The sequence below is a fragment of the Arvicanthis niloticus genome, chromosome 11, assembly GCF_011762505.2.
Source record: "Arvicanthis niloticus isolate mArvNil1 chromosome 11, mArvNil1.pat.X, whole genome shotgun sequence".
In the NCBI taxonomy this organism is placed as follows: domain Eukaryota; kingdom Metazoa; phylum Chordata; class Mammalia; order Rodentia; family Muridae; genus Arvicanthis; species Arvicanthis niloticus.
The window spans coordinates 54,063,976-54,091,033 of record NC_047668.1 but is presented as its reverse complement, the minus strand read 5'-3'; the positions used below and the strand labels follow the sequence as shown (position 1 = coordinate 54,091,033).

At 47.2% G+C, this 27,058-nt stretch overlaps 1 protein-coding gene across 5 annotated transcripts in view; it reads left to right on the top strand.

The window, feature by feature from the left end:
- The window catches only part of Adcy3 (adenylate cyclase 3), an 84,148-nt gene that overhangs the window by 18,003 nt on the left and 39,087 nt on the right, over window positions 1-27,058 (top strand). For 4 of the 5 annotated variants that reach the window (XM_034513878.2, XM_076942160.1, XM_076942161.1 and 1 more), the window contains exon 3: window positions 21,600-21,749. In XM_034513878.2, coding sequence (XP_034369769.1) covers window positions 21,600-21,749 — 150 coding nt within the window. Of the gene's footprint in view, window positions 1-12,349; window positions 12,368-21,599; window positions 21,750-27,058 lie in introns of those variants that run through there. The other variant, XM_076942162.1, reaches the window with a different exon arrangement.

The following is a 27,058-nucleotide window of genomic DNA, read 5'->3' as shown; positions in this document are numbered from 1 at the left end:
TTGGTGCTAACCACACCTGAAGGGAACAGTAAAAGAGCTGGGGCAGCAGTCAATGTCTGCATCCTAGAGAGGCGCCTGTGGACCTGCGTGGGAGGTCAGGAAGTTGTAGAGGGTGATCCATCTTGACCTGCTGGTGTATTGGTCCTTTAGACTTTGGAAGTGGCCTGGGTTCCTGCCCCCTTCTTATTGAACCTTCTTCTCTTCCCTCATGGCTCCCACTCCTGTCCTAGATGAGCCACAGGAGGTAGCCTGGATGGACCTCTCGTTTATACCCTGTGTTGAATTCAGCCATCTTGCTCTACGCTGGTCTCGTCATCAGTCCAGCCCCCTTGCATCACAGGAGCCCTTAGGTGTTACAGTTTTGGAGCTTTACACCTTCCGTGGTCCCTACCAGAGTCTGGGTGCCCCTACTGTTTGCCATGCCTTTCCCTACTTGTTCTAAAAGTCTGTCCTGTCAGAATGCAGCTACTTAGAAGCATCAATCCTAGAGTGACAGGTCCTCCCACTCCTGGGTGGCAGGCTTTAATGAAGGAATGAAGGCTTCTCTGTGGAGAAGTTTCCATTAGCAGCAGCAATCTTCTACCTAGCATGTGGTACTTACTGCATGAGGTGGAGAAGACCTCTCCGGGACCAAGTCCTCCTCAGGGCTGCCTGCTAACAGTCCAGGGCCACGCCCCTCTGCAGCCTCCATTCCTGTTGCTTCTCTGTCCCCATCTTCCTGTGGGGACAGTAAAGGTCAGCACAATTGGTGCCTGACACATCCCCTTTCCAGATCCCCACTTCTGTTAGAGAGATGCTGTGGCGGATGTTAAATTTAGAATATGTAATTTCATTTGTATGTCTTGTGATGGACATTGATTTTTCTATTTGCTTAGGGATCTTTTTCCTCTGCCACAGCCATGTGCTGCTGGATGCAGGCCTGCACAAGCTTTGGGCTGCTGGGAACATAGAGAGCTGAGTCCCTGTCTCTGGGAGAATCACTGCCTCCTATTATGACTTCTTCAGGGTTTATTGGCTAGGGACACAGCTCAGTTAGAAGAGTGTTTGCCTAGCATGCACGAGGTCATGAGTTCAATTCCCAGCACCACATAAGCTAGTTGTGGTAGTGTATGCTTGTAATCCCAGTACTCAGGGGTGGAGGCAGAAGTTCAGGGTTATCTTCAGGAATATAGTGAGTCAGAGTCTAGCCTAGACTACATGAGACCTTGCCTCTAAAGAAAAGTTTATTATTGTCTGCATACTGGCTTGGTACAGTGAAATCACTCCCTAAATAATTGGTTAAATATTAAATAATTAGGTTGACCTACATGAAACTATCCATATCCAATTGCTTTCAATTTGTCAAAAGTGCAGACTTATTTTTTTGTGGTTCAGTCTGGTATAGAGGCAACATGGAAATCTTGGAAAATACTATATCATATTTTACATATATTTTCTATACCTGTAATATTATTCTTTAGGCTTAGCTACTGTTAGCATTGGACCCGTTAGTAATGGGAATACTTATTTTCTTCTATATCATACACACGGTTGTAATAAGAAACCAATTTAACCAAGGCAAGGGTATAAAAAATAACAATGAAATTTCTCCTTCCCTCCCAAGTCTGGAGAAAGGATCCTGGCCTGCTACGACCTCAGCGTCCCTGGGGACGTGACACAATTTTTCTACCAAGTTAACAAGAGCAAAGTTTACTCTGCAACCAAGAGCAGTTCTTCCCGGCTAAAGCCCTGGCCTACAGTGGACAGACACCACAGTGTGGAGGACTGTGGAGTGTCCCCTCCTAGTAGTGGCACCCAGACACCTGCCCTCACACGTGACACTCTCTCTGCCTCCTCCCTGGACAGATTCCTTCTAACCCTCCCCTGTCCTTGCAGTCACACTTGCCCTCCACACCTCTCCTTCTGCACCCCTCTGTCCACACTTCTTCTTCCATACCCCTCTATCAGCACTCCTTCATCCACACCCCTCCATCTGCACCCCTCCATCTGCACCCCTCCATCCGCACCCCTCCAACCGCACCCCTCCATCCACACCCCTCCATCCAGACCCCTCCATTCGCACCCCTCCATCCGGACCCCTCCATCCACACCCCTCCCTCCACACCCCTCCATCTGCACCCCTTCATCCGCACCCCTCCATCTGCACCCCTCCATCCGGACCCCTCCATCCACACCCCTCCATCTGCACCCCTCCCTCCACACCCCTTTCCATCTGCACTACTCCCTCCACACCCCTCCATCTGCATGCCTCCATGGTCTGCCTACCCCAGGACTCTTATCCTCTGCAGCCCTATCCCAGCCTCCACGTCGGTTCTCGCCTAAGAGCCACAGAACTCTCATGAGTAGGACCTGAAAACATGCACAGCATATATCTGGGTTTCCATCTGCTCTTTTGAGTCCTGAACCTGCTCTAGGCCAGTGCCCTACCATACAGGCTGGCACCTTGCAGTAATCATTAGCTCCCTAGCTGGTAGAAGAGCTGGGTAGATTGGACTGGGAATCAGGGCTTCTGACACCATCATTTCTACAGTTCTGCTCTCTGGAAGGCTCAGTGGTGTATCACAGACCCTGTTCTCACACTTGTCCAGGCAGCAGTAGCAGTAGACACCAGATCCCCTTTGGCAGCTGGAGCGCTCCTGCCCCTCCTATCTGCAAATACACTCAGACAAAATGCAGTTTAGTTCACTCCGGTGGAAATGTATCTGTAGAGTTAGGAGTTATAAATAAGCATGCAGTGATAATGCCGATGCTGGCACTGGCATTTGAGTGAGGTTTCTGGTTTACCAGAGCTTTGTTCACTGGCTTTAATCGGTCTTTACCACAACCCCTAAGACCTGACACTGTCATCACTATCAAAGTTCTGGCCATTGTCGCTCTGCCCAAGATCACAGCATTGGTAATGGCAGAGCTAGCTTTGGAGTCAGATGGTCTAGCTCCAGGTCAGAGGCTGTCATGGGGTTCTTCTCCCCTTCACCGTGAAGGGGGCGGTCACACGCTCAGCAAGGTCAAATGGGTTATCCAGGACTCTGGCACCCATGGAGGGACAGAGTGTGTGGTCAGCACCCATTCCCTAACAAAACAGCTAAGAAACATTAAAAAAAAAAATTCTAGCCAGGCTTGGTGGTTATTCGCAGCCCTCAGGAGGCAGAGGCAGGCGGATCTCTGAGTTTGAGGCCAGCCTGGTCTACAGAGTGAGTTCCAGGACAGCCAGGGATACACAAAGAAGCCTGTCTTGGAAAACAAAAACAAAAAAAATCCCAAATAATTCTGAGGCCATTTCTGCTATGGTGCCTTCTATGCCACAGTGGGCAGTGTCCTTATTCTGTAAGGTAGAATTAATTCATCCTTTCCTATTTTGGTTCTTGTCAGGGGTTTAGTTAAAATAACAACAACAACAAAATAAACCAATAAACTTTGTCTCAAAAAAAGAAAAAAAGGTAGCTCAGGGCTCACATGCAAACCACCTATGGCGGTGTAAGTGTAACTCTGATGTGGGGTAGAGACAAGAAGGCCCTTGAGCTCATTAGCCAGCCAGTCTAGCTGTAATGGCAAGCTGGTTCAATGAGAGCCGCTGTCGCCTGTTTGCACACACATGGTTGTGCACACCCACATACATAGCATACACACACAGAAGAAAAAAAAAAAAAAAAAGGCACAGCCTGATCTAGTTTAGCAAAAAGTGACGAAACTAAAAGAATGGGCGAGCCCATAATTGTGTTTGGAGATTTCCGCACTCCTCAGTTACTGACGGAACAAACTGAAATTAGTGTTTGTCTGTTACGCACACGGAACACGTGAGCAAGCTGAACAGTCAGCTGTACCTACAGCACAGTCAGTCCTAGAAGCTTCTTCCCAACGACTGCAGCATGTAGGCTTTTCAAAGGCTCTGACATGCTCTTGGGGTGTATATATGTACCAACTAACACACCATAGCTCAGCACATCGTATCATATCTGCTTGCACATTTAGAAGTAATACAGTTAGGGCTAGAGAGACAGCTCAGTGGTTACAACACCGGCTGCCCTTCCAGAAACCCTGGATTCAATTACCAGCACCCACATAGAAGCTCACAACTGTCTGTAACTCCAGTTCCAGGGGATTAAACACTCTCCTCTGGCTTCCAAGAGTATTGCACACATGTGGTACACAGACATATGTGCAGGCAAAACACCCATACACATAATAAAAATAAATCTTTTTGAAAGACCTATAACATTAAAAAATACAATTATATAAATCATGTCTCATGACAAAATGGGTGTGAGTTACTACAGCATGTATGTGGAGAAAACACACAAGGACCTTGTCATTCATTTGCATATAATATTCGAGATACCCCTGTGACAGTGAATTCTGGTGAGCCCGTGATATCTGGGATGGTACAAGACACCAAACAAACCCCCAAATAAATATCCTCACTGCAGCTAGGCAGAGGGGTGCATGGTCCCGAGAGGCCATTCTTCTGATCTTACTAGGATTTCTTCAAATGCAGAGAGAAGGTGGGGGAGTTCTCAAAAAACACACAGGCAAAGAATTTCTTCTTCCCTCTCCGGTCACCTCCCTGAACTAGCCAGCCACTTGGTGCTGAAGTTGATGACATCCAAGGGAAGGGAAGATGGGACGCATCCTGCATCTTTGCTTTCTTTCATCCGCACTCATAAGTGAGCAGAATATGCAGTGCGTTAGTAGAACGTGCATGTTTCAGAGCAAAGTACAGAGCCTCGTTAGTGCTGTGGAGCACCCCGCCGTCATGCTGAGAATGAAGCGTGTGTTCAGTTGGTCCGTGTGGCTTATTGCATCATTTCTATGGTTCCAAACATGAATTAGATGCTCTCAACTGGCATCGTGCATTATAAAGATAGATGTTAAACCTCTGCTAACAACTAAAATTGTATTCTTGCTTAGCATAATATGAAGTAGCAAACCCACCCTGGCATGTCTAAGAGTCATGGAAGAGAAGACAAAAGTTTTAATTTCATTTACCTAATTTTTGTGTGTGTGTATATATATGTTTTTTTGTTTTGTTGGTGGTGGTGGGTTTTTTGAGCAGGGTTTCTCTGTTCTATCCTGGAGCTTGCTCTGCAGACTAGGCTGGCTTCAAATTTGGAGATCTGCTGCCTCCCAAGTGCTAGGATTAAAGCTGTGCACCACCACCTAGCCTCATGTGTGTGTGTGTTTTTAAAATAAAGTTTAAAGGTACATGATTAGGGGGCTGGAGAGATAGCTCAGTTAAGAGCTCTGTCTGCTATTTCAGAGGTCCTGAGTTCAATCCCCAGCATCCACATGGCAGCTCACAACAGTCTGTAACTCCACTCAGTTCCATGGGGTCTGACATCCTCACACAGACATACAAGCAAAACACCCATGCACATAAAAAATAATTAAAAATTTAAAAAGAAAGGCACATGATTAATATAAAAGATCCAAATTTATTTTTATGTGCTAATAAAACCTATTGGAGATTTTTCAAAGTCCACTTAAAGTAACATCCTAAACTATGAAATACTTAAAGAGCTGTACGTGACAGAATATGTGTAAGAATTGTCTAATACGTCCCTTGGAAGCATTGGCTCTCCCTGGAATTGGAGTTGTGGATGGTTGTGAGCCGCCTAGCGTGGATGCTGGAACTTGACTCCTCTGCAAGAGTGGTGTTTGCTTTTAGCCATTGAGCCATGTCTTAATTTTTAAAAACATATGTGTGGGTCTGTGCACCATAGTGCGTGCATAGAGGTCAGAGGACCGGCAAGAGTCGGTTCTTCCTTCCCATCCTGTGGATTCTAGGGATCAAACTCAGGTGTCAGGCTTGGTAGCAAGTACCTTTACCCACTGAGCTAGCACACCAGCAGCCTTTTAAAAAATTATTAATAATAATTTATCGTATATTACTCCTATTTTATATTACGCCTATGAAAATAATCCCTACCAAAGGCCACTCAAATAGGTAAAATTATACATGTATGTTGACTTATCTTCACATAAGAAATCTTTAGAACTTCCTTAGTTTTTCCCCAATTCTAGAGTTTCTAACTACAAAGCCAATTTTAAGTGTGCGATTTTATTTCTGAGTTTACATCTGCATGATTTAAGTAGCCCAGATCTCTCAGTATATAGATCACCACTGATTAAGTTGTGTCTGTCTGTCTGCCTGACTTTCTGTCTACCAGCTGTCAGTCATCATTTGAATTTTATTAATTTGCATAGCGAAGGGAACATCAGCCTGTTGTGATCTATGAGAAGTCACTTAATTCATACCCAGATTTCCTCCCTAGCTTTGGAACAATAGTATTTGTGAATGATAAAACAGTTCCCAGAGTTCCAGTGTTCGCTGCAGTCCTGCACATCACTGGGCCCCTCATTTGGAAAACAGCAACTTTGCCAGTTTTCATACACGATCGATACTTAACTTCAAAACAGATTATGTTTTCCCAGTTTTGACTTTAAGCAGCTCCACTTCTTTTTAAACTTCTATCAGTTCTGCTTTCTAGAAAAGAATAAACCCTACGCTGACATGGGTGGGTGGGTGACAGTAAGTGACAGCTGATTAGCCTGGCAGTGTGGGCGAGGTATCTTGAGTTTCCTGGTCTTATAAAGCAGAGCAGAGAGCAACAGGTGGATTGTGTGCCCAGGCTTTGTCCGAGCATCCTAACAGGCGTTCCTCCATTGCTAAATGTGGAGGCTGTAGAGAGAGGAATTTGCTGGGAGAGGTTTAAGGTGCTCAGCTCTGAATCCTGGAGATTCTGCCTGGCTGGGGGAGAGGGTGGAGGATTTTCCCAGAAGGAGGAGATTTCCATGGTGGAGTCTCCATCCCACAGGTCTTCAGGCTGCTGGTAGTCAGGGGTCCAAGGGAATAGAACTGTGAGGAATTTCAAATAACACATACTTTTCTTTATTATTTCTTTACAAAGGGACTACAGATTCATTCCAGAAAGGCAGGGAGGGAGAGTGGAGGAAGAGGAAAGAAAGGAAGCCAGTACTGAATTATCCCCTCGTCTGCACAAGATGGCCTCTGTGGTGTTTCTGCTCTTGGCCTATTTCATTTTCACAGGAGTATGATGGACAGAGTTCTGGGTACAGACCTATCTTTCTCACAGTCCTTTTCATTGTGCATGTATCTTTATATAATAACACATACAGTCAAGGGAGAGAGTGCTTGCTTAGAGCTGTGGGTGTGGCCAGGAGGGCTCTGTATATAGGCAGCACTTAGCTACATCCTGAGGGAAGGGGAGAGCTGTGGCCAGCTTGGGGAGCTGCATTTCAGAGAAGCATGTCTCATATTGGAGTGGAGACAGAGAGAGAGAGAGAGAGAGAGAGAGAGAGAGAGAGAGAGAGAGAGAGACCGCATACCAGGATGATACTGTAACAGGTGCATGACTGAGGGAGCCTAAGACCTTAATATGCTAATAGGCATCCCAGGCACAGGTTAATGGAGGAGCCACAGGTTCCAGTGCCACAGTTAATTAGGAACTGTCTTCTTAAGTGCTCGAGGGAATGGTGGCTTTTATCTAAATGCCGGACTTTGGGAATAGGAATTTCTTGAGATCTAATGGTTGCCTAATGTCTTATTACTGTGGGGGCAGCATGCCCTTCCCTCTTCTCCTCCTACCTCCAGCACTGGGAATTCAGTGAGGACCACATAGATTTTCCCTGCTTGGTGAGGTTATACTGTCAAGGACAGATACCCATTCAACTAGAAGACAAACAGGTCAACATTTGAAGATAGTGATAAAACCGTGGGTTTTATGGAGCAGAATGCACCCTCCAAGTGTTTTACAGAGTGAGGTGAAAGGTTACCTCTCCAGAGACTGTGGTGGGAAGTTTGAGAAATCTTGAATATAGATGTTAGCACACATGGGTTCTGTCAGGGAATAGGGCACATGAGGCAAGAACTTGGCTCAGGCAGACAATCTACATGGAGGAAGTAAGAAGATGCCTAGGGAAAAACCACAAAGCCCGAAGTCTGTAGACCTAGCAGGCCAGAACTAAGACCGAGAACTTTTGGACAATGGACAACTATTGGGGTCCTTTAGCTGGATGTGGTGTCTTAGTCAGTGTTCTATTGCTGTGAAGAGATGCCATGACCACAGCAAGTCTTACAAAGGAAAACATTTAATTGGAGCTGGCTTATGATTTCAGAGGTTTAGTCCTTTATCATCATGGTGGGGAGGATAGTGGCACGCAGGCAGATTTGATCGTGGAGAGGTAGCTAAGAGTTCTACATCTGGATCTGCAGGCAGCTGGAAGAGAGAAGACACTGGGCCAGGATGGGGTTTTTGAAACCTCAAAGCCTACCCACCAGTGACACACTTCCTCCAAGGCTACACTTACTCCAAAAGGCCACACCCCTAAACCTTCCCATGTAATGCCATTCCCCGATGACTATGACTAAGCTTTCAAATATAATGAGCCTATGGGAGCCATTCTTACTCAAATCACCACAGGTGGTACTTGGAAAATGGCAAATTTGGAAGGCTAATATGAAATCAGGGGTGGATCAGGAGGACCAGAGGGGAGCCAGAGAGACCTGAGGTTTCCAAGCCTTATAGGAGAGAAATGGTTTGGGGCACATATTGACCAGAGAAGTAACAAGAAGACCTGAAGACACTGACTTGGGAATACCGGGGGATATGAATGACCCAGTCACTGCAAGTACAGTGCACAGCCCCAGTGGAGCAGGGGTGCAAGCTGTACCAATTACGGTGGTCATCTAAGGTTTACTGAGGCTTGGCTGTGATGAATGCCTTGCCTAGTCAGGTGGGCGGTCAGTCAGAAGAGTTGTGTTTTCATGCCTCAGGTGACAAAAATGGGACCTCAAGTTGACCCTGGATGAGGCCACTGACTTTGGACACTTGGGTATTCACTTTGGTTTTAAGTTCTACCCTTGGATGCACCTTTGAGTTCCTGGGTGGCTTTATAACCATACAATGTCTGGACTTTTGATCTCACTGTTTGGGCATAGTGCTTCACATGGCGCTAAAATGTAGCCAAGCTAAGATCTGCTAAGGAAGGGCAAGGGGGATACATGCAGGTATCCCCAGCTTGAAACAGTGCTGGCTGAAGGATGGGGGTAAGACAGATGACATGTATCTTTGTTGCGTGACTAAGATGACACATTGAGAAGACTGGTCTGTGATCAAGCAAGGAGAAGACAACTTAAACATCTGGATTTAAAACTAGGAACTGAATTACGTGCAGGAGACAGCATGAACTGATGGAATATCTCAGTGGACAGCTTTGAGTATGTGAAGAAGCAGAACAGAGAAGAAATGGTGGGAGGAGGAACCTTAGTGTGAGGTAGAGACCAATCATGCCGTTGTTAATAAATGACCGCTAATGAATGGTCATGGGACAGCCTGGAACATCCATTCCAAGCTTTTGTTTGAAGTACCAGGAAGGTTGGATGACCTTTGCTTTGCTATAGGATGTGTTACTCTGCCTTGATGTAATGGTGCAGGGACAGCAGTCACCAGGGAGAGGCAATAATGCAGGCATGAGAGAAACCCATCTTTTTGTTTCCTTGAATTTTTATGGCAGGCTCTCCCCGTGTAGCCAGGCCTTGAACTTGAAATTCTGCTGACCCTGCCTCTCAAGTGCTGGGGTTACAGGTGTGTGCCACCACAATTAACTATGGAACTCTTATTCCTAACCAGGTCCCCTCAGGGTGGTGATATGTTTGCCCCAGAAACTGACCTAGAAAAACAGCAGTTGGTACAGCACTGGCCTTGTATGTACAAGGCTCTGGGGTCACTCTCCAGGACCACTCAGAAGCCAGTGTGGTGGTACACACCTGTCTTCATGCCACTCAGGAGGCAGAGACTGGAGGATTAGGAAAGGTAACCTGTATAGTGAGTTTGAATTGAAGCCAGGCTGGGTTGACCGAGACTCAGAGTCAAAAGGCCAAAGGAAAAAAAGGAAAAGAGAAATAGGAACCTGGGATTGAGTCAGAATCGGGAACTGGAAAACATAAACGCAGATGTCCGTCCTCAGGAACATGGTGAGAGGCTATGGGGGAGGGGTGCTGAGCCCCCGTGGAGGAACTGGGAATGAGTCAAGTCCCTAGGAGGAAAGCATGGTCAAGGGGGTAGATGCTGCTGCCCCGTGCCACTGAGTGGGCAGAATGTGTCACCACCAAGATCTGAGTCTCTCTGAACTCCAAGGTGGCCACTTCAGATTCCCAGGGTTTTTGTTTGTTTGTTTGTTTCCCTTAAGGTTTCAGATACAAGGGGAACAGGGAGGCTTCTGGGCCTGTGGAGTCGTGGACTGACTCTCTCCAACTTTTGACATGCTACATTCATCTGACAATGGTATTTCTGGAGTTTAGACATTTACTTTTGTCTCTAGACTATGTTCCTCTTTCTCCTGGAGGGGAACAAGCTCCAGGGTCCACTTGTCTTTTCCCCAGTACTAGGATAAGGGATAAGTGACATCACTGTGCCTGGCATTTTTATTTGGGTTCTAGGGATAGAATTGAGGTCCTCAGGCTTTATTGGCAAGCCCTTTCTCAGCTGCTTGTCCCTCCAGCTCCTGGGACACAGTTTCCAGGTTCCTTCCCATGCAGTTCTAGAATGTGTGGGGGATGTGTGTTAGAAATACAGTTGGCATTGCTTAGAACAGCAGCTCTCGACCTTCCTAATGCAGTATACGACTGCATATAATACAGTTCCTCACCTTGTGGTGACCTCCAAGCACAAAATTATTTTGTTACTACTTCATACTGTAATTTTGCTACTGTTGAGAATTTTCAACTCATATCTGATATGCAGGATATTTGATATGCTAACCCCAAGGGGTCTCCACTCACTGGTTGAGAACCCCTGGCTTAGAACCGTGACTAGACGGTGAAGTGAGGAAGCCCGTTATTCAGATTACTGTCTACATGGTTTACCTTTTTGCCTTTCTTTCATTTGGTATTGGCCATCAGGTAGGAATCAGACAGGATTTCTTACAACCCAGAATCCATACATGAAGGTTTATTGCACGGGTGACATGTTTTCACCGTGTGTGAAACACACAATTTTGTGTGCTTAGCCACAACTTCTCCTCCCTGGCCTTTTGCTGACTTACTCTTACTCTCCTCTGAATTGATCTCTCTCCTGCTTACTGAAACATCTTTACCCTCAGGAGCCCCCCTGAGGTCTTTCATCTCCCGGACCCTGCATGGGGCCTACCACCCACTGGAAAAACTCAATAGGTTTAAATTGACCACTTTTAAAAGAAAGGCCTGAAGCAAAACATGATTAAAGCATTTTAAAATAGACTCTGCAAGTGGGATTGGAATTATTTGGCTTGGAGATAGAGACCAAGGTGAAATAATGAGGTTCTGTCAATAAGAAAAGACAGAAAGTGCTGTGGCCAGCCCTTTCCATTTCTTTGCTGTGAGGCCACAACAGCAAGGGCAGTTTTTGATTGGCTTTGTGCTTCTTAGTCATCTGGGATAATAGATCTTTTTGAGAATTTGATAAGAGAAATGGACTTGTGCTCTACAAAATGGCAACTTTCTCTCTAGTTTTAGGGACTCACTAATTACTCTAAAACTTAGTCCATATTTGAATGAGCAACTCCTAGGTTAGCGTAAGAAGCTCAACATCAGTGCTTCATATCTGCAAGAGGGCAAGGAGGTAGACCAGATGGCCTTCTCTGGTTTGCTTACTAGGACTGAGGCCTTCTTTGTGAGTGCAGTTATCAAGCTACTAATCTTGATACTCTGTAAGTATCTCTATTAATATTCTTCTCTTAGTTCATGAACATGAATGAACAAGTGAATGAATTCTGTTTTCGGGAACAAGGAAGCATGTTGGAGCTGGTCTTGGTCTTGATATAATACCAACAAGTTCCATTTCATGCAGGGCAAAGATAAAGTGTGCTAGTTCTTGATAAAGCCAAACTCACAGACTTATCCAGTGTAGACCCTTTTAGGCAGAAGGGCTGAAGCAAGTGGGGTTCCAATTAGTGACACAGAGTCCTGCAGTTGTTTATCTTATAGGAGACTAGACCGAGCCCATTGTGGCTGTAGTAAGAGAACCTATGGGATCAGCCAGGTCAAAGACAGAAGAGCCTGAAGGTCATGGCCTCCATGTTTTGAGTCTCTGGGGAGAAGTCATCACGTCAGAGCCTCACAGTGGTATCCCTAGGGGTTGGGTAGTGCTGCCCTGGCAGTACAGCAGGCCACAAGGGAACTTGTACAAATGTCAAGTTGGATGGCTGCCGCATCTAGAAGCCCTTTTAGTTTTTGAAAAGTATCTTTAAGTATCTTTCTTTAAGTATTTTTTTACATTAAGTATCTTTCTCTAGAGGCATGTACAAGATCATAATACAGGAAGCTTCTGGAAGTCCCTTTGGCAGAAACTTAAGAAGTACCCAGATGGGGAGGGTAAGCATGCTTGAGTCCTGTATTGTATTTAGGATGGCTGTACCTAAAGGAGACCCCAGGATACTCTTGGCACTGCAGTCTTGAGGCTACACATAGTCATATCTCTGTCTACAGATGTTATGCCATCCTCTGGATGCCTGTCCTGGAGAACTCTAGCTCTCACCCAGTCCGTGGGACCCCCTCATCTTAGTTAGCAGAGTATACTGAAATATAGGGAAGAGACCTGGGCTCCAGGAGGAAGACCAGGTTCTACTTTCAACATGGCTAAGCATCATGGTTTCAGAAAGCCTCCTCTCTGACTTCAGGTCAGTTCTTCCACTAAGTGAGCACGGAAGATGTTGTGTTCTTTCTCCCTGGTGTTGGGTCTTGTATAAAAAAGGAGATGAGGCATGTGGAAGCTCTCAAGTATTCCTTCTCTGTTATTAGATCTATGCAACCACTGTCTCCTTTCTGGAAGCAGAGAAGGAAAATGCCGCAAGAATGTATTTTATGCTGAGCCCTGTGGGAGGTGATGTTGCGATCATCTCTCTGAAAACCTTTCGTCTTATTTTTATTGCTTAATTAATTAATAAATTAATTTAGAGACAAGGTTTCTCTGTATAGCCCTGGCTGTCCAGAACTCCCTCTGTAGACCAGGCTGGCCTTGACCTCAATGATTTCCCCCTGCCTCTGCCTCCCAAGTGCTGGGTCTAAAGGTGTGTGCCATCATGTCCAGCTTGAAACTTTTTAGACTGATCTTCAGGATCATGGTGAGGATGAGGAGGTTGATCCCCTCCCACCACTCATTGTCCGTCAGTAGCCCTGGACAACTTTCCAGTTATTCTGGGCACTAGGGGAAAATCAGATCAACCACCAAAGCACACATAACCCCCCCACCCCCCAGGCGCTGGCTTAGGAGACAAATGAGTAAGGGAGAAAATATAAAAGAAGTGGGGAGTGGTAGAGCCTTTAATCCCGGCCACCGGGAGGCAGAGGCAGGGAGGGCATCTCTGTGAGTTTGAGGCCAGCCTGGTCTACATAGTGAGTTCCAAGAGAGCCAGAGCTACATAATGAGAACTTGTCTGGAAAAAACAAGCATACAAAAATAGAAGGAGGGAAGGAAGAAGTAGAAGGAAGGAGGGAGGGAGGGAAGGAGGGAGGGAGGAAGGGAAGGAGGGAGGGAGGAAGGGGGAGTTGTATCACTTGGTATGGTAGGCAAGGCCTCTAGGAAGAGGGGACGTTTGAGAAGAAACCTAACTGATGAAAGCCACTATGGGTGTCTCTAGAGGTCTGAAGCAAGGCTTCCCCAGACCTGGGCACTGCACTCTGGTACATGGCATAGCCGCAGGCTCTAGGCACGCTGTCTTGGGTTAGAGGAGACTGGCTGCTTTGTGGGTTACCCTCTCCTTCACTCCCTTATGTCCTGCAGCTGCTTAGAGACTTTTTTTTTCCAAAACATCCAAGCGTGTCTTAATGAAGAGAGGCTCAGAGCTGCCTTACCCCAGCAACAGAACATTATCAGTCTCCAGGGTGATGGCCCACACCAACACCGGTACCAGAGTGCTCTGGAATCTGAAGGCTTCACTTATAGCTTCAGTGAGCTATAAGGCAAGTCTTAGGCAAGACTCCCTAAGAGCTATAAGGCAGGAGAACCAGCAGACCACCTCCAGGGGGCAGCTTCTATTTTAAAGCCCTCTTAGAGCTCCCGTTTCCCCAGGGGCTGTTAGAAAAGTTCAAGACATCTTGATGCATAGACTTCTAGAAGGAAAGACTCCTCAAGGGACTTCTCTCATGTCTGCCTGCTGTAAACACTTCCTCAGGGCTGCGTGGGCTGGAGGAAGCTCTGCTCTGGGTCCTTACCTACTTGGAAGACTTGTTTATGTATTCATTGTTTTTATTTTGGCTTAATTTAAAAAGATATTTCCTTGTTGATTTGTGTGTATGTGTATATATATGTGTGTTACATGTGTGTGGAGCAAACGCCTTTACGTACTGTTATCTTGCTGGCCTCTTACCTTTCTTCCTTCTTCCCTTTTTTCCCTCCTTCCCTCCTTCCTTCTTCCCTTTTTTCCCTCCTTCCCTCCTTCCTCCCTCCCTCCCTCCCTCCCTTCTTTCTTTCTTTCTTTCTTTCTTTCTTTCTTTCTTCCCTCCCTCCCTCCTCCCCCCTCTCTTTCTCTCTTTCTCTTTTTCTCTCTTTCTCTCTCTCTCTCTCTCTTTCTCTCTTTCTTTCTTTCTTTCTTTCTTTCTTTCTTTCTTTCTTTCTTTCTTTCTTTCTTTCTTTCTTTCTTTCTTTCTTTCTTTCTTTCTTTCTTTCGGATCTCATGAAACCCAGGCTGGCTTTGAACTCTCTTATGTAGCCAAGGATGATGTTGAACTCCAGATCTTCTGCCTCTACCTCCAAAGTGCTAGGACTATAGGGTATGGTGTGCAACCACATCTGGCTCTTCATTGCTTTTCAAATGATTTTATTTATTTATTTGTTTGTTTGTTTGTTTTAAGAAGAAACTTGGGCCAGAGAGATGGTTCAGTGGTTCACTGGTTGCTCTTCCAGAGGACCTGGGTTCAGTTCCCACATGCCCCCACATAGAAGCTCAAAACTTCTAACTCCAGTTCCAGGAGTTCCAACACCTTCACACAGACATACATGTAGGCAAAACACCAATGCACATAAAATAAAAATAAATGAATTTTTTTAAAAAAGGAATTTCCATTGGTTAGTTTTAGAATTAAGAAAACAGTTTAAATTTAAGAGGACCTCCTCAGATGGCAGGCTGGCCATGTAATATGTGGTGGACTCCATGTGCTGCTCCAGAACCACACCAAGCAGGAAGAGGCCTGGGCCAGCACTCCTGGCTCTTGCTGGCTGCCTCTGTAGCTGCCTTGGTGGGGCGCCATCTCATCTCTCTGACCTTATTTACATGGAGAAGGCTTGAGGCTTTATTGTGTGGGAATATCAGGCTCCTCTATGAGCTATCCTCTCTCTCTCTGTCTTTCTCTCTTCTCCCCCTCTCTGTCTCTGTCTTTCTCCTCTCTCTCTCTCTCTCTCTCTCTCTCTCTCTCTCTCTCTCTCTCTCTGTTCTCTCTCTCTCCTCTCTTTTGATAGGGAATTGTTCTGCAACTCAAGCTGGCCTCAAACTATCTATCCTCCTGCCTCAGCCTCTTGAGTGCTGGGATTACAAGACTGTGCCATAGTGCCTGGCCCCCATCTTTCTCTAATATCCCCGCCTCCATGGTGATGTCTTCACACCCATCTGCCCTGCTGTCTTTCTTCCTCTCTGGTCTTAGGATGAGGGTTGGGGAAGCCTGGAATGTTAATGAGGCTCAAACAGCAGAAGCTGTGTCTGAGGTAGCAGGTTGATGATAATTTCTGTGCCATTTGCTGGCATGGTGTCATCTCTCTGGGTCTGTCCCATTCAACAAATCCTGGCTTTCAGATCACCTGGTGGGGGATGGGGCCAGACTGGGCCTTGGGGACACAGCAAGGAATAGGACAGTTGTACCTGATATAGAATGCCTTCCAACACTACAGAAGATTCTGTGGGGCAGATGGGAGGCCTGAGTAGGGCTGAGCAGATGAACGGGGTGTGGCTCCGGTGAGGTGGAGGCTAAGATGGTGAAGGGTGCAGGCAGGCAGCTCTAGAGGGAGGAGAGCACATTTTGAGAAGGAAATGCCCAGACTCACGACTCCCAAGACCTTTCTGAGAAAGCCATTTGTCACAGTTACCCAGTACATTTTGGACCCTCACTGGGTTTCGAGTTTTTTCTGAAAGCTGCATGCTCCTCCCCAAAGGTTGTACCCCTCCAAGGCTGCACCTCCCCCCCACCCCCCAAGCCTCTCAAAGTACAATGAAAGGCAGTGCTGACAGGGGTCTTTAGAGCAGGCTGCTTCTCACTGTCATGTCCTTGCTCAAGGCCATACCTGCCTGGCTTTCTCCCACCTGACAGTGGTCCTAGGGAACAGGGACACATGACAGTCACCTGTCCCTCTGGCCAGCATAGGGCTGGCTCACTGCCAGAGTGAAAGTTACTTTCCCCAAGCACATTTTGAGGGACATATCTATCTCCGCAAATATGACACTCTTACATTGTAGATATTAAAGAGGAAACCTCCATGTTTCACACCTTAGGAGACAATGACTCCTGCTGTGTTTGGAGACAATGGAAAAGCTGCAGACATTTATCGTTGTTTGGGCCTAAACTGTGAGTAGTCTGTGAGTGGGATCACAGTAAAGAAACCACCAAGATGGTTGCTCTGAGATTTGGAGAGATGGGGTATTGTGGACAAGAGGGAGACCATCCAGAGGCATCTAAAAGAGTCCAGAGAAGAGAGAAAAAGAAGCAGAGTGGGCATGGCCAGGGATCTTTGAGAGAAGCGAGATAATAAGAAGAAAGAACATAGTGGGGGTCAGTGGGAGCCTTGCTGTTATACAGAGAATGAAAGGTACTGGGTAGCCGGGTGGTGGTGGCGCTCACCTTTAATCCCTGCACTTGGGAGGCAGAGGCAGGCGGATTTCTGAGTTCGAGGCCAGCCTGGTCTACAGAGTGAGTTCCAGGACAGCCAGGGCTACACAGAGAAACCCTGTCTCGAAAAACCAAAAAAAAAAAAAAAAAAAAAAAAAAAAAAGAAAGGTACTGGGCCAGCAGAATCCTGTGACCTATAGCAGCTCTGGAGCTGGCACAGTGGAGGAGGAGTGGGGGAGGTAAGAAGGGCCAGGAGGCTGCTGTGGACTATGAAATGCATAACAAGTGTGCATAGGGACTGAAAGGGCCTGGAGGCCAGCCTGGGCTTTGATGTGCAACTACAGGTATATACCAAGGGAAGTAGCCCTTTCTGGCTGGCACAAACCCATTTCACATGCTTCTAAGAAATGCTGGCTGTAGGCCTTTAGCAGTCCTATAGTCTAGCTTGAGCTGAGCAGGGACGCTCTTTTCTGGACATGTGCACTGCCTTTTGGAACTTGGGAAATTGTAGTTTCCTTTGGACCTGACACAACCCCACTCCAATGCTTTAAGGTTGATATCTTTGCAACAGTTTTATTATAAAACATGCCCAGTGTCCATTATGGGGAAAGATGAGGTTGTACACATAAGTAAGCTTGAGTGCTTCAGGGTAGTTTGAAACCCAGAGTAAGCCTTGAGAGTAGGAGGAGATTGTGTGTTTGACTTGGGGACACTGCTTTGTTGTGCTGCTTTCCATGTGCAAGGGGGTACAGTAAAGAAACTGTTGACATGACTGCTCCAGGAGATGGTTATGGTTTTTGTTGCAGATGCCAGAGAAAGCAGAGAGAGAAAGAAGCAGACTGAACATGGCCAGGGCTAGGGAAGTGGAAGAGCAGCAGGGAAGGATAATGGAGAAAGCAAGAGCCAGAGAAGAGAACACATGGGCTAGAGAGATGGCTTAGCCATTAAAGGCCAGGCTCACAGACTAGAACACACATACACCACAGAGCAAGGAGGAGAGGGAGGAGGAATGGGAGGAAGAGAGAGAGGAAGAGGAGACACAAGAAGAGAAAGTATGTGGATAGCAACAGATAGAGAATATGATGAGACTAAGAGCAGAGAACCATGGGAATATCTGGGTTATAAGAAGGATGGTTATAAGAAGGAGGGAAGCCTGTAGGCTGGAGAGAGTTTAGGGGAGGAGAGATGAGAACAGCTAGGATGCTAGTGTGGAAGATGAAATGTGTGACCGGTACTTGTGATACCGAGGGCTTTGATACATTGACAGGAGCCACTGGTATGTGTTAATGGGGAGCCATATGTCCCTTCTGCTGGCCATTTCTAAGGGAAATGACTCCTTCTGGCAGATGGGATCAAGTTTCACAAGTTTCACATTCCTGGGGAATGGTGGCTTTTAGCTAACCTCCAGAAAGCCCTTTGTCTAGCCTGAACTCCTTTCTATCGGATATGTGGACTGCCTTTTGCAGTTTGAGGAATGGGACATTCATTTGTGATTCACCCTTCCACCTATAAAATCAGAACTATGTCCCCCTCCCCCTCCCCCAGCAGTGACTGGAATAGAGAAGCTGAGAAAGTGTCCCCGTTGACATGGTGGAGGACACTGAGGCCTGTTGCCCTGGCTTCCTCACTCAGTGCACTTCCTGGGTCCTCTGAGGGATCATGCAGTGGTGTCCTGGGAGCCCCCCTACTACCCTCAGGGCTCTACCTGTACACACTTGAACCTTCTGTCCCCAAGGCCAGCTTCTGCTTCCCTGGATTATTTGAGGTTTCCTTGGCTTGGCTGCATTGGCCTGTTGGATTTGTGCCCTGATTGGCCTCTGTGAGACCTTGGCTGAGCCTCCTAGCACCATCACTTAGGTCAGAGGTTGCCAAGCTCCTTTCAGGCCTTGTAGCCATTATGCCAGCAAGGGAGGGCATGGGTTTGGGATGGAACAGCTGGACTGAGGGAAGTGAGAAGGCCTGGAGGCTTAAGAAACTCAAAACTTGGCCTCCTGCTAGAATTGTTAGAGATAGGTGAATTCATGAGGGTAGGGCAGGGAGGGGGACTTTCCTGGCATGCACATGCCCTGCAAACCTACTTTCCTACTGAGAGCATTTTGGAGTCAGTAGGCATCAAATGCTTGTTAGGAAAAGGGTGAAGCTGCTGTTGGCTGGGTGCTTGAGGTCAGAGACAGTATGACAGCCTGAGAGCCACCCACCTCTCCTGCTCTTTGGGGTCCTTCCCGGACTTCATGGACCAAACTTTCCCCAGTTCTAACTTCTGCCTTCAGAAGAAAAGCCAATGAAGACCCGGTCAGGACAGATCAAATAGCTTCAAGGGCCACCTGGCTAGTGAGGGTCCTCCTGAGTTCTTATCTCTATTTTATATACCTTTATTTTAGAAATATACACACCACAGATGCACAGTCCTGCAAAGAGTGTCATCAGGTATGAGCCTGTGTCTACATTCCTTGATTAAAATGTCCCTGGTAAGAGTTTGGTTTTCTTGGGCCACCACCCCATAAGGTAACCATGTCTTTCTTATCTGTCCTTATGAGATGGCAGGCAGGGAGGCAGGGCCTGCCCATGTTGGGGGGACAGGATAATTTCAAAACTTTAGTTCTAGTTCAGGCTAGTTGTAGCCAGGGAGAGATGTACAAATACCTTCTCCAGAGTCAGACCTGTAGGGCATCCTTCCCTGCCTGAAGCCCTCTGTTTGGGGACACTAGGGTTCACAGTGGAGACCTAGCTGTATGGATCCCAGTTGGATGTGCAGTTCCATGTGCAGTGACTTTCTTACAAGCCCCTCAGAGTCTCAGCCCTAGTGTCTGCTATACAGAGGAAGCATAGGATGCCAGCCTGACCTTGCCATCTAGTCCTGCCAATTGTAGCTCTGTGAGCTTGAGAGTGGGCAGAGTCCATGGCCATTTGGCCCTGCAGGAGGATGGCCTCTGGGCTGGTGGAGATTCTTGGAGATCTTGCTAAAATGACTCTGAGACCCATCAGGGTCCATCCATATGATTGGCTTCAGTTCACTGGACACAACTCAGAGCTTTCCAAATGCTCAGGCTGATATAGCCCACTGAGTCTGGCTACTTAGATGGTGGGCCCTATCAGGGAAGCAGACAGTACAGGGATGTTGCTGAAGATATTGAGCCCAGAGAGGGACAGCTGGGGCTGCCTCAGCCCAAAAGCAACACGGATCTTAGATGGTGAAGTAGCCACCCAGGAACTTAGGGATCTACCTACAGTGACTGCTGAGTGTGCAGACACACATTCCACCTCAGATCATTGCTCAGCAACCCCGTGGTGGAGCTTCCTGTAGACTCAACAATGCCAACTACCTGTGCCCCACCCTCACTCCAGGAACCTCTGTAGGGTGTGGTGGTGAGTCCTCAGGGTGCTGGTGACCAGCTCTGACTAAATGGAAAACAGCTCAGAGAGGGCATGGCATAACCAAGAGAACCCAGAAAATGAGTGAGAACCCATCCCCTTATCTGTCTTCTAAAGCATGGATTTAAAATCCCAGTGCTGACTTCACCACAATTTTCCCTGACTCCAGACCCTGTCATGTATGCCATTGGGCTGATCTTCTTTTCCTGTGGGGCCAGAAACTAAATTCCTAATTTCCTTTCTACCCTGCTTTTCAATGCCAATCTTGTGGGAGGGGGTGGGATAGCCATCTCTCGGAGGCAACTGTACCCCCTTCCCTGTAGGACTTGAGGAACCAAGGCAGGGAAAAAAGGAGAGCTTCAAGAAGGTGTGGAGAGGGGCTGGAGAGAGAGAGCTCACTGACTACTCTTGCAGACATGAGTTCAATCCCCAGCACCCACATGGTGGCTCACAACTGTCTATAACTCCAGTTCCAGGGGATCTGACGCCCTCTGCTGGCCTCCTTGGACACCAAGCATGCACATGGTGCACAGACATATATGCAGGCAAAACACTCATACATAAAATGAAAAAAAAACTAAAGAAAGAGAGAGCAAGGGAGAGAGGGAGAGGGAGGGAGGGAGGGAGGGAGGGAGGGAGAGAGAGAGAGAGAGAGAGAGAGAGAGAGAGAGAGAGAGAGAGAGAGAGAGAGAGAGAGCTGGTTCCAGAGAAGTAGGTAGAGCTGAACCAGAAAGCAGATTTGCCTGAGAAAGCCCACTCAGGCAGGTGGACTCGCAGACCAACAGGAAATAAATATCTGGCCCAGCCATTTCAGGTACTGACCAAAGTTCAGAGCCAATGAGCAGCTGCTCACATCAGGAGCCATGTGTAATGGGAACCTTCAGGTCCTTCCTCCAGCAGGAAACTATTGGGTCTGCACATGCAGCAGCCTTTTAGGCATGCCTGGGGACCAGGTCGCCCAGGACAGCCTGCAGAGCAGCAGACAGAGCAGCCTCCTGACAGCCATGCTCTTGCACTGGTGCTAGGCTCTCGGGCAGTGGTTACTGTCTGCACCTAGTAAGCTGGGGTTTTATATATGCTGCTTAAACAACTGAGTAGCCAAGAGTTGCTCTGCTTCTCAGAGAGGGGACCAGTTGTTGTATGATGCAGGAGAAGAATAGCCATCTTTTACCAGGCCTGTAAGCTTGCATCCAAGCCTTGTGGCCTGTATACCTTCATGGTCCAGAGCCATGTCTTGTTGATTGTGATTTACAGGGTAGGGTCCACTCAGGGGCCTCTAACGTTGATCACAGTCAGAGGTGTACTGGGCTCCTTGGAGCCAGATAGCTCCTAGTTGACCCTGTCAGCCCCACCTCCATGTCCCTGTTTTCCTGAAGATATATAGTCATCAGACCTGTTATTTCTCTTCCTTGGCACGTAGATCCTGGCCAATGTCTTCCTCTACCTGTGCGCCATCATCGTGGGCATCATGTCTTACTATATGGCAGACCGCAAGCACCGCAAGGCCTTCCTGGAGGCCCGCCAGTCTCTGGAGGTGAAGATGAATCTGGAGGAGCAGAGCCAGCAGCAGGTGAGACTCAGGACTTGGAAGGCCCTGAGAGAGGGGAGTGTTGAGCCTGGGTTTGTGCTAAGGGAAGGAGTGTGTAAGGAAAGCCTCCTGCTGCTGTGGGCTGTGCAGGGCAGGAGCCCATGCAGCCCCTGCCTCCTCCCGCTACTGCAGTCTAAGTCAGTTAGGAAGTAGCACAGCAGCCCATTCTAGGGGCTCTCCTGTTTACCTTTCTCCATCTGGAGAAGGGCCTGCTTGTCCCTGCTGTCTGTTTACTGGCTGTGCTCCAGCCTAATCCACACAGACCGGTCCCCTCCCATCCTCCCAGTTCCCATGTGACTCACCCTTTTAAAATGGGTTTTGGTCTGGATTCATCTCAAACATTTTTTTTAAAGGTCTCTAGAAATGACACCCACCAGTAATATCATGTAGGTCTATCTCCCTTCCCTGAAACTGAGGCTAGTCCTCCCTGGGCCACATGACATTTTGTGCTGGTGATGGGTGTGGGTTGGATAGGGTGAATAGCTTTCCAGACGCTTCTAGGCTTTGCCACGAAGGCTGATGGGCCTTTAGTTTTGGGGACTGTTACATGAGCTCCTGTTGTCAGCTTCAATTATGTTCACTAGATCAGTGGTTCCCAACCTGTGGGTTGTGACTGCATATCAGATATCCTGCATTGATATTGATTGATGTTACGATTCATAACAGTGGCAAAATTAGTTATGAAGTAGCAATGAAATAATTTTATGGCTGGGGGATCACCACAGCATGGGAAACTGTATTAAAAGGTCATAGCATTAGGAAGGTTGAGAACCACTGATGTAGACAGTGGTATTGGAAGGCACAGGTAGTCTCTTAGCTGATGAGACCCAGCTCCCTCTCTCCTGGGGCATATGTCCTATGTTCACCAGTGAGATCTGGAAGCTTCCAACTTAGGCCTTGGAGTCAACTTTTTGAGAAAGCAGGATTTGTAGGGGGATTTTCCTTGCTTCTGTGGTCAAAGGTCCATGATGTGTGGCCCATGGTGTTCTTGGGGACCTGCTGCAGCCTAGATGTATATATAGACTTCCCCTTCATGGCTTTATAAAGATGCCATGTGTCTAGTCTCTTATGCCATGGTGGCATTCCAGAGTCACCACTGAGATAGCCTGGAGTTCCTTTATCCCTCAGAGGCTCACTTCGCTCATCGAGAGCACAGATGCAGTGTTTGCCTTGCAGGGTTTCTGGAGGATCAGTCAAGAAGCACATGGGTGGAAATGTTTTGTCACCTGTGAACTTGGGAATGGCCACAGCACCTTTAGATTCTTATCCCCAGGGCCACATGCTGCCTCTGGGCAGCACCAGTGCAGAAAGCCTGGGAACTGGCAGTCAGGGTCTTCCTGGTGCCCTAGAAATCTGGGACACTGTGGAACAGCCTGCAGGCGCTGGCACTCCCCTCTGCTGCCTGCCCACTTGTGCCAGCAAGGTGGACCTCAGCGCCCAGCAAGCAAGCTGCAGGTGAGGTAGACAGCAGGTGTGGGGGTCCTCAGTGTTCACGGAGCACACAGGATGTGTCTGTGAGTGTCCGCTAAGAGGAATGAGTTTAGCCAAGCTCTGTCCTGAGTATGACCCTAGCTTCTTCTTCTTATTTTTATTTTATATCTATGGGTGTTTTGCCTGCGTGTGTATCTGTGCGCTCTGTGCATGTAGCGCTTAGAGGTACTAATGGGTGTTGGATTCCCTGGAACCAGAGTTACAGATGTTCTGAGCCCCCATGTGCGTGCTGAGAGTAACCTGAGTCTTCTGCAAGAGCTCTTAACTATGAGGCCATCTCTCCAGTTCCATTCCTTAGCGTCCTGAGGCCTCAGTTTCCCTGCAAAGCTCCCCTTGAGAGATTGTTTTAAGGGTAGTGGGTGCTCTGGTGAACCCCACAGGAGGGGTCAGTGTCCTTGAACAGAAGGGGTACGACTGCACCCCCTGTTGGGTTTTGGTGCATTCCCGTTACCTTAGGACTTCATGCCTCTGCTAACAGTAGGAAGAGGCCTGCCATCTTTATATCCCTACGATTCGCTTGCCACACACCCCCTCACCCCCTCACCCCCTCCCGCCCCCGCTGCCTGGAAGAGTCTGTGTGCATTCTGCATAGTGCAGATGTTCAGGGTTCTTCAGGGAAATTCCAAGTACCTAAGACAATGGGAAGACTCGACCTTTGTCACAGAAAACAGGTACTTCAGAGTTTATATTGGTTTTTGATACCATTTGAAGACCCTCCCCACCCACTAAAACTTGTTCATTTTGTCTAAATTTTCAAAATGTTGACACAATGCTCACGGTATTTTCTTGCTTTTGACAGTGTATCATCTGTGAGATTGGCACTGATTTTTTGATCACTGGTAGTTTGTACCTTCATTTGTTCATTTTTTCTTCATCTGCCTTGCTAAGCAACAGGCTCCGGGTTAGTCTCAGTGGCGAGACACCTTATACTTTGCTTCTCTCTTTGTATATTTCTTGTCTATCATCATTAATTTATGCTTTTAAAAAACTTTATCATTTTCTCTTTTTGTTTTCTTTGACTTACTTTGCATTCTCCTTGCCTTCTATGTAACTTACACGAGTAAGCTTTGACATAGTTTGCTAAAATGCGCTTTTAAATTTTTTCTATGTTTGTTTTGTGAGACAGGGTTGTTCTACATAGCCCTGGCTGTCTTAGAACTCACTATGTAGGCCAGGCTGGCCTCAAACTCACAGAGATCTGTCTGCCTCTGCCTCCTGAGTGCTGAGATTAAAGCTACCACACTAAGTCCTAAAATATGCATCTAATGTGGTAATTTTTCCTGATCACACTGCTCTAGCTTATCCTGTGTTTTAAAAGATTTATTTCCTGCCATGTACTCCTCTTGGGTGTATTTGCTTCTTTTTGCTCTAGAGCTTTCAAGTGTGCTGTCAAGTTGTTAGTGTATGCTCTCTCCAGTTTCTTTTGGTAGGCACTCAGAGCTATGAGTTTTCCTCTTAGTACTGCTTTCATGGAGTCCCACAAGTTTTGGTATGATGTGTCCTCATTTTCATTAAATTCTAAAAAGTCTTTAATTTCTTTCTTTATTTCTTCCTTGACCAAGTCATCACTGAGTAGAGCGTTGTTCAGTTTCCATGTGTATGTGGGCTTTCAATTGTTTTTGTCATTATTAAAGACCAGCTTTAGTCCATGGTGATCTGATAGAGCACAAAGGATTATTTTAATCTTTTTGTATCTGTTGAGGCCTGTTTTGTGACCAATTATATGGCCTGTTTTGGAGAAGGTACTATGAGGTGCTGAGAAAAAGGTATATTCTTTTGTTTTTAGGATGAAATGTTCTATAGATATCAGTTAAACCCATTTGGTTTATAACTTCTGTTAGTTTCATTGTGTCTCTGTTTGGTTTCTGTTTCCATGATCTGTCCATAGCTGAGAGTGGGGTGTTGAAATCTCCCACTATTATTGTGTGAGGTGCAATGTGTGCTTTCAGCTTTAGTAAAGTTTCTTTTATGTATGCGGGTGCCCTTGCATTTGGGGCATAGATGTTCCCATTCCACTTGGGTCTCCATCCCATGTGCAGTCACCAAAGTAGACACTGATGTGGATGTCAAGAAGTGCATGCTGACAGGAGCCTGATATAGCTGTCTCCTTAGAGGTCTGCCAGAGTGTGACATATTAGAGGCGGATGCTCACATCTAACCATTGATCTGATCAAGGGTTTCCCAATGGAGGAGTTAGAGAGAAGTCTGAAGGAGCAGAAAGGGTTTGTGGCCCCATGAGGAAAGCAACAATACCAACCAACTAGAGCTCCTCAGGGTCTAAACTGCCATCCTGGGAGCACATAGAGAGGGACCCATGGCTCCAGCTGTGTATGTAAGAGAGGATGGCCTTGCCGGGCATAGGTGGGAGAGGAGATCCTTGGTCCCATGAAGGCTGGACACAGAGTGTGGGGGAATTTGAGGGTGGGGAGGTGGGAGTGGGGGAATAGGTGGAGGCACATCCTCATAGAAGCAGGAGATGGGGGGATGGGGGCTCCTGGGTTGGGGGGGAATGGGATAAGGGGATAAAATCTGAAATGTAAATATAATATCCAATAAAAACGATTTATTTTATGGCTATGTGAGTGCTTGCATGAATGCATGTGCAGCATGAGTGGCTGGTGCCTGAGGAGGCCAGGGAAGGTGGCAGATCCTCTAGACCTGAAGCTGCAGGCAGTTGTGAGCTGTGGATGTAGGTGCTAGAAACCGAACTTGGTCCTCTGCAAAGAGCTGGGAATGAATACTCTTAACCACCGAGCCATTTGTTTAGCCCCCTCTTACACTACCTGTGTTTGTTTGGTTTGGTTTGGTTTGGTTTGGTTTGGTTTTTGAAGACAAAGTTTCATGTAGCCCAGGCTAGCCTCAAGCTCACTATATAGCCAAGGGTGGTCCTGAGTTCTTGCTCTTTCTCCATCTGCCTCCCAAGTGATGTGATGGTGGACCTCACTCCCAGCCTACGTTTATTATGTTTTATTTCCACTTCTGCTTAATTCAGACTATTTTCTTACTTGCATCAAAATGTATCTGATTCATGAGTTCAGAATTTCTGAACATCTAGGAATTTGTTTAAGATTATGCTTTTGTTATTTTTAGCTCAACTCAGAAAACATCCATGGGTTTTATTTTGCTACATAATAATGTGTATTTTGCAAAATGAGTCCAGTGACTTTGGCACAAATATAACTTGTGCTCACATTAAATCAGTGTTATGTTATAAGAAAGACTTTGAGCAACAGTTTAGTTTCAGTTAATGGTTTCTACTCTCTACTTTGTGGCTGTTGTTATGATGTGTTTTAATTCAACATGCGTGTAACGATTATCATGGTTTTCTTATGTACTACATATTACTAGCCACATTCACTTTATTCTCTAACCCCTCTCTAGTCCTCCAAGCCTGGGGCTTGAGTTTCTGTTAGAGCGTCTATGCAGGGAGCCCTTGGGAGCACCTGTCCACGCCCCTGTGCCTCACCCTGCGCCTCACCTCTGCACCTCACCCCTGCGCCTTACCCTGTGCCTCACCCCTGTGCCTCACCCTGTGCCTCACCCCTGCGCCTCACCCCTGTGCCTCACCCTGTGCCTCACCCCTGCGCCTCACCCCTGCGCCTCACCCCTGCGCCTCACCCCTGTGCCTCACCCCTGCGCCTCACCCCTGCGCCTTACCCTGTGCCTCACCCCTGTGCCTCACCCCTGCGCCTCACCCTGTGCCTCACCCCTGCGCCTCACCCCTGTGCCTCACCCCTGCGCCTCACTCTGTGCCTCACCCCTGTGCCTCACCCCTGTGCCTCACCCCTGTGCCTCACCCC